General features: G+C 34.5%; 1 protein-coding gene across 1 annotated transcript; it reads left to right on the forward strand.

The window, feature by feature from the left end:
• The first annotated feature begins 6,651 nt into the window (after nt 1–6,651).
• On the forward strand, nt 6,652–7,554 carry LOC113098378 (putative gustatory receptor clone PTE03). The gene has a single exon (XM_026263415.1). The coding sequence runs from the start codon at nt 6,652–6,654 to the stop codon at nt 7,552–7,554; it is 903 nt and encodes a 300-aa protein (XP_026119200.1).
• The last annotated feature ends 390 nt before the right edge of the window (nt 7,555–7,944 follow it).

A 7,944-nucleotide genomic window follows, 5' to 3' on the forward strand; every position in this document is an offset into this window, starting at 1 on the left:
AACAGATGGCTGAAATACCATCAGCTCATTAGTGTTACACAAGATATAAGAATAACAAGATTACATTTTTAAATAATTCAGTTTGTGTCAATTTGCCACCATGTGGTTGCAGAATTTACAGCAGTCAATTGCAGTTTCAGTACACAGATTGACAGGCAGTTCAAAATACTGTTCTGTAAAAGTATAGCAGGTCTTTCCTCTTTAGTTAAATTTAGTAGAACATGAATTCAGCAAGCCTTGGTCAAAGCTACACAGAAAAAACAAAAGCTTACTTGTTTTACTTTGACAACCTATGAGTACAACTTGACGCCCTGAGTTGTGTAAAAACAGAGCTGACATTGACTTATAAGAAACTGTGCAACCACATACCAAACAGAAGCTAGCAACATTAGCTTGACTTAGATCACAAACATCTTTTTTGCTTGTAACAGAACTTTTAGAAAAAACTAAATTGGCCATTTATTGCTTACAGATTATGGAATGTCAAAGCCAAAGATGGAAGGGGTCTGAGAGGAGTGTAGCATTTCAACACCTCTGGACGTTTTCTCACACTGCGTGTAACAAACTTTTTTCCTGCTGCCTCAACACATCACCAACAGAGCACAGTCATAGTGAATGCAAAATATAACCGAAGAAGAACCCCCAAAAAAACCAAGTAGCCCAGAGTGCAGTCTGGACGATGGGGCGGGGCGACACGTTGGGGCGGAGCGACACGTGTCGCCCCGCCCACCTCATCGGTTATTGTTTTATGAATAAGATGAGCTTATTGGTGTACAGATGAGTGACGATTTTACAGCTTATTGGTATAGAGAATTATGACGCTTGAGCAGGATTGGAATACGGAAGTAGACACTCAGATGAATTAACTTTTAATATAAATTAAAAAGCGAATATAAATGTTGTGTTTTTGCATTTATTGTTGCATTTCCACAACATCCCGTATAAATACAAAGAGTTTTGGATTACCACGAACAGAATAGAAATAAATGGTCTACTCCCTCAATGGCTGTAGACGCTACCTCGGCATTACTCTCTGGTTTGAAAATGACACGGCAATATAATGGGAAGTATGGTTATGTAGATAGTCATGGAGTACCTTGATTTATATATTCAAATTATTTATATATTCATATATATATACAAATATACACACATATATATATATACACACACACACACACACACACATATATATATATATATATATATATATATATATATATATATATATATATATATATATATACACACACATATATATATATATACATATATATACACATATAAATATATGTATATGTGTGTGTGTGTGTGTGTGTAACAAATTGTCACCAGTCTCTGAACGTCACCAATAATATACTGAACATTCCCTTAGCCCCTATGAAAATGTACCATGGTTCTGCTACAATAACTATGGTGTTTTTATAATTACAGCACATGGTAATTAACATGCCAACAAATATGTTTACTACAATAAATCCATGGTTACTTTTTGCAAGGAAGGAACTATACAGGTTCTAAAGAACTTGCCCAAAAACACTTGTTACTTTCTGTTATTTGTTTTCTGAACTGCACTACTGAAAACCTCATTAATCCTCACAATCCTGTCACAACTAAATTAAGAATTCATTATGAGCAATGCATAGCAAATGATGTTACCATCAAATATGAGAAACCTTAAAGAATGATAGACTGATGTAAATGACTGAAACCTGTTGTCATGCACGTGTTTGCCATAGCTTTTATTAAAACATTATACACTGCAAAGTTTAACTTTAAAATGACATCAATTAATACATCAAAACCAGTTGATCTCAGTTCATTCTCTATTTCCCTTCAATGAACTTAACAATGTGTTTTATGCCGAAAAAAAAAAAAAGTCCTTGGAACAAAATCCTGTGTACACAAAAGCCCAGAAGATCACCACGCTGGCCTCTTCCCTGTACCCTGGTGGGTTAAACTTGAAAAGGGCTCTGCACTGCAAGCATTCCCTGATGCTGTACATCCAACTGAACTCGTTCCGGTCAGGAGACAGGAGGACAGTTCTTCCAGTTGGCCACAACTTATAGTGTAAAGACAAAATACAGGAAAGATAATAATAAAAATAAAAAACTTTAACAGCCTTGTACTACAAAATTCAATTGGAGAATGAGCATTAAACAGGGGGAAATCTTACTGTCTAGCCAGGCAAACTGTGCCGCTTTCCGAAAAACTTCTTGAGTGAGCACACCCCTAAACCATCTGCAAACCAGAGAAAGAGTAAAATATGCAGTCACCCGCTGACTAAATAACTTCACTGAGGATTTCCAGGGGAAGCTGTGGAATCAAAAACATACATAGGTTTATTTATACATGTATATAAAAGTTATAAAACATTATATAAACACTGAATACAAAAAACCTTGCTTTAAAACTCTCATTAAAAACTCTAAAGATTGTTGTCACAACTGCATACTCATTCTTTTATAATAACACTAATAAAATGTTAATATATACAGTACTGTGCAGAAGTATTAGGCATGTTAGTATTTTCACATTGAAAAAAAATATATATTTTTTTTTATATAGCCAATTATTTATATCTTTTGCTGTAGTGTGTCAGTAGGATATATTAGTTTACATTTCCACACATTCATTTTGCTATTAATTGTTATAATCCAGTGAGATATTTGTATATATTTGTTTGCATGATCCACATGAAGATCTTTTACATTGAATATAAATATTTCTGTCTTATATGGTGAACAAAATCCACATTAGATCGCGAACAGAAGGTATTTAAAACACTCGCTGCTGTCTGAAAATGAATTAAGCTGAAATGTTTTTAAATGTCTTTGATGCTGATGTTAACTGATAGCTATATATTAAATAATCCACAGTGCTGACCAATTATAGTACTTGTACATAATACCAATTTCATATCTGAACAACTATGTAGCTGTAATAACTAAAGTACCTCTGCATGTACACACATTTAATTATTAGTTCTTAATGTGCACAAATAACCTGCTTTGCTGGACTCTGGCTGAAGACATGGTGAATGGTGAAGTTCCTCCCCTCAGTGGTTGAGCTCTAAAAGAACAAATGTCAAGAGGTAGGTATATTGCTAGATATAGTACAGAGTAATGTTTCATGTAGCAACATTCAAACAGCTACATACATTTGAGGAGTGAAGCTGTCCAGGAGAACAGAACACCACCACCTCCTGATCATGTGATCCTGAATAGTAATAATAATAATAATAATAATAATAATAATAATAATATACACACAAAAATCATGCATGTCTGTTCAAATAATTTGACAAATGTAATGGCATACCTCTGTAAAATCAAACCTAAGAACTAAAGCCATGTACAGAGTTTACAGTTACAATCCACAAAGAACAATAAAATGAGCCATTTTAACAATTATTAACAATAATTATTCAAATTGAACGTACCATGGATAAATAAATGATCGAACATCGCATTTAATATTATAAGATATTTACACAACCACTTTTACTCACCTCATGCAATCAACGTGGAATAGTGTTATTACTCTGCTGCTGCAGTTGTCACCGTTCTGTTTGTTTCAACGCAAACTGCCCCCTGCTGGCTCGGAGGAAAATGTCAAAGGCGGGGAAAACAAATATGGGCGGGGCGACACGTGTCGTTCCGCCTCGAAGTGTCGCCCCGCCCCGTTGTCCAGACTGCACTCTGGGGTTACTCAAAAAAACACTAAAAGAGATACTGAAATATTTCGCTCTTGGTTCCTGTACTGTATATTTAAAAGGCTAGGGCACTATAAATGAAAAAAAAAATAAAAAAGCTAATTTCATGACTTTTTCATCATCGCAGTGTCTGGAAATTACATTGAAATAACATGACTCTAAATCTAATGCTTCCTGAGAGTGTTGATTTGGTTATGCCTAAATGAACCTTAAATGATGTTGAAAATATTTCTACTGACCACTTTGAACTAGTTTTTAATCTTTTAAGGAGGTTCACTGAACGTCTATATCGGACGTACAGACCCATCTAGAATTTTTTTGTTCTAACAATGTTTTTAGCGGGTAGTTTTATTTTTGTTCCCAGAATGTTCTCTCAAAAGATAGGATAACATTCTCAAAAAACATTCTAAAAATGTTTATTAATAACATTATTAGAAGATTATCCCCTAACATTCTAATTAAGATTTAAGCAGATGATTAGATGTTGATGTCTGTTTCAAAGTAATAGTTTGATTGTGTTAAGTGTTAGCTTTAGTTGTGCAATTTGACACTTGACTTGTCAGTGTTGTACTTTAGCTGCTGTAATCTTACAATCAATAAAAGCATTCATTCTGCTGGAAAAAAATAGTCCCTGCCCAGCCGTAAACTGTAAAAGAAGTTACGTACATTATTTTGCCAATAGATAGAGGTAAAGACTGTCTTTATGAGTGAGTCAGCTGGAAACAGTAGAGAAGGACGTTTATATTGAAAGGCTTTGAGTCAAACTTGTTATCACAGAAAAGGAAGATGCAACTGACAGATGACAATAGGCACGGGAAAACCCCTTAACGTTGTGTCAAAAGAACAAAATAATCGCACCGGACATTCAAACTGATTATTTTATTATGAATATAGGACTGACCTGAATGCGTGTCTACTGTAAATGCAAGTACACTCGCTTTCTCGACCTCTCACAATAGTCCACTATAGCTTCAATGAGATCCATAACAGTGTTAACTATGTCACTTCTGCAGTGGCTCATGTAGGTTGGTCTACAAACCGGAAGGTTGGTGGTTCAATTCCTGGTTCCACCTGACCAAGTGTCGAGGTACCCTTGAGCAAGACACCATAATCAAATATGGGCATTTAGGTATGTCCAGGACAGGAATCTTATCAAACGTATTAAATTTGGCGCAGATTGGACACTGCATGCCTGAGTTACATTAACTTCCTGTTTCACTGTATTAATAGAATGCTTAGCTAAGTGCTGCTAGCATGTTTTAGTATGTTTCTAGCATGTTGCCAGCCTATTTAATACTTGTTGACACTTTTTAATATGTTCCTATGAGTCCATAACAGTTAAACATGTCACATTGCCAGCAGGTGATGCTATGACTATAATCGAATACTGGCATGTTGATGTGTTCAGGAGAGAATTAAATTTGGGGCAGTTTGGACACTGCGTGACTGAGTTACAGTAACTTCCTGTTTCACTGCATTAATAACATGCTTTAACATTTAACTAAATGTTGCTAGCATGTTTAAGAATGTTACTAGCATGCTATCAGCCTATTTAACACTTGTTGACGCTATTTAATATGTTCTTAAGAGTCCAAAACAGTGTAACCATGTCACTTCCTTTTGCCAGCAGGTGGCGATATGACTATAACTGAATTGGGGCATGGGTGTTTGTTCAGGACATACCACCTATCAAATGTGTGAAGTTTGGGGCAGATCGGATATTGCTTGTCTGAGTTACAACAACTTCCTGTTTCATGGCAAAACATAAAAAATTGTCAGGCCGCCAGGGCCACGGTCCTTGGCAAAAACTCAAAATCTTAACATTACAAATTAACATCACAAAGGTCTTATGATGACTTCACCAATTTTGAAGATGATCCGATTAAAACTATAGGAGCAGTTCGTCAAAGTACAAGGCATGGAAATGGCAAAAAACTGCAAAAATTGTACAGGAAATTCTAATTTACATATTTCCTGTTGGTTTCTGGATTTTGTACCAAGATACATTTTTGTATGTAATGGTATGTTATACATGTGTACCAATTTTCGTGCATGTATGTAAAATGAAGCTCGAGGCGTACTCCATTTAAATATTACATGCATTACAGGCGGTATCAAGTCTTTTTGCCACATGCACTTCTGGAACTGATATCAGATGTAAATTTTCGCCAGTGCTTACACGTGTGAAAAGTTTTGGAACATGTTTATGCTCTAAATTTTGAATAATAAGAGACAGAGCAATTCCAAGAGGGTCCTTGCACCACCAGTGCTTGGGGCCTAATAAACACAACTGAGAAAAAAGGTGCAACCATGTCTACAAATATAACATATCCACTCATGAATATTATGTTGAAACTTAATTTCAAATAGAATGCATTTACAAAGGCTCGCAAACCTCAGTACTTGTGTTGCCCACCACACAAGCCATTTTCACATTTCATTTGCACATTTTCAGCCAACACAAGTTACATAGTATACAGTCTTTTCAGACTTAGTGTGCATTTTGTATTTAATGTTTTTTTTTTAGTTAAGGACAACTTCCGGGGAGTCTCTGGTGTTTATGCAAATCAAGGCACAGCAGAGATGTCTCAAGAGACATGTTTTATACTACAAATAATAGCATGCACTGGTGTATCTTAGTAGAGCTAATTCTCTACACATGCGCTACATTATTTGTAGATGAAGTAAGTAATAGCAGTTTCAGATTTAATCACAGAAGGTATATCTGGTGATGCAATTGCATGTATATTGTTTAACTGATTGAATAATTCATACAGTACTTTATATTTACATGATGCACTACACAAAACATTGTTGGTGCAGTTATTCAAAGCTGAAACCCATAAAACGGTTTATTTTTAAGTAGAATAAAAAGAACATAAACTTTTTCTGTTCTCATCTTTAGGTCAATGAATCCATTCTTTGCTTAATGGAAAATGGAAAATAGAACACATTTTTATTTGATGTTGTTTGAAAATATTGGGTACATAAGATATGCTTTCTTCAGTTTTGGATTTGTCCTATTTTTTGCTATTGTATTCTTTAATGCCCTTATTATTCTTGTTATTTTGCTGGAAAGGACATTGCACCATCCCATGTACATTCTAATTTCATGTCTGTCTGTCAACTCTGTATTTGGAACAGCTGCTTTTTTCCCAAGGTTACTTACAGACTTGCTGTCTGATACACACGCAGTCTCCCATGAAGCATGTATTTTACAAGCTTTTTTCATTTATTCATATGCAGCAAATGAAAATATAATATTAATGTTAATGGCATTTGACAGATATGTCGCAATCTGTAAACCATTACAATACAACAACATAATGACCCCCAGGGTTTTGTCTGTATTAATAGCTATAAGCTGGATTTATCCAATGATTTGTCTTGGTATTGCTGGTATATTAAATGCTAGACTGATGATGTGTGGTAACAAATTGTGGAAAGTTTATTGTCACAGCTGGGAAATTGTCAAGCTTTCTTGTGGAAACACCATTGCTAATAATGTTTTGGGTTTTTTCAATATGACCACAACTGTTATCATGCCATTAAATTTTATATTATATTCTTATACAAAAATTCTTATAATCTGTAGAAAAAGCTCACTGGATTTCAGGAGAAAAGCATATCAAACTTGTATTCCGTACATAGTGATCCTTTTAAATTTTTCAGTTGCTCTTTTTTGCGAGGTCACTTTGAGTCGGTTTGAGACTTTGGAGCTTCCTGTAGGACTGTCAATCATTCTTTCACTAGAGTTTCTTATAGTACCACCCATCCTGAACCCTCTAGTTTATGGTTTGAATTTTCCTGAAATTCGCAAAAAATTATGTGGATTATAAAAGCTTCCAAATAACTGTAATAAATATATTTTTATTAACAATATTCAATGACTGTGCGATTTTAAATCATTTTATACTTTATATTTCATGAACCTGTGAACTTGTGTTTTACAGTCAGTACTACTATTTTACTTATTATATATTAAAATGTTTTACTTAGCCACGATAACTGCCACTGCACTTATGATATGGGTAAGACATATAGTATAGCAATTCAATAGAAGTGAACAACAACTTCCCCTTTTCAGAAACAATATGGCTGTTTATACAACAAAACAGAAATTAACATAAGTCAAGAATAAGCAATTATTATGAACTCAATATAATAAAGAAAATGTCTCAACTTTGTTTGTCTTCTTCATTCACTTATTTAAAAGTATGACATTGGTG

This window comes from Carassius auratus, unplaced genomic scaffold, assembly GCF_003368295.1.
Source record: "Carassius auratus strain Wakin unplaced genomic scaffold, ASM336829v1 scaf_tig00216545, whole genome shotgun sequence".
NCBI lineage: Eukaryota > Metazoa > Chordata > Actinopteri > Cypriniformes > Cyprinidae > Carassius > Carassius auratus.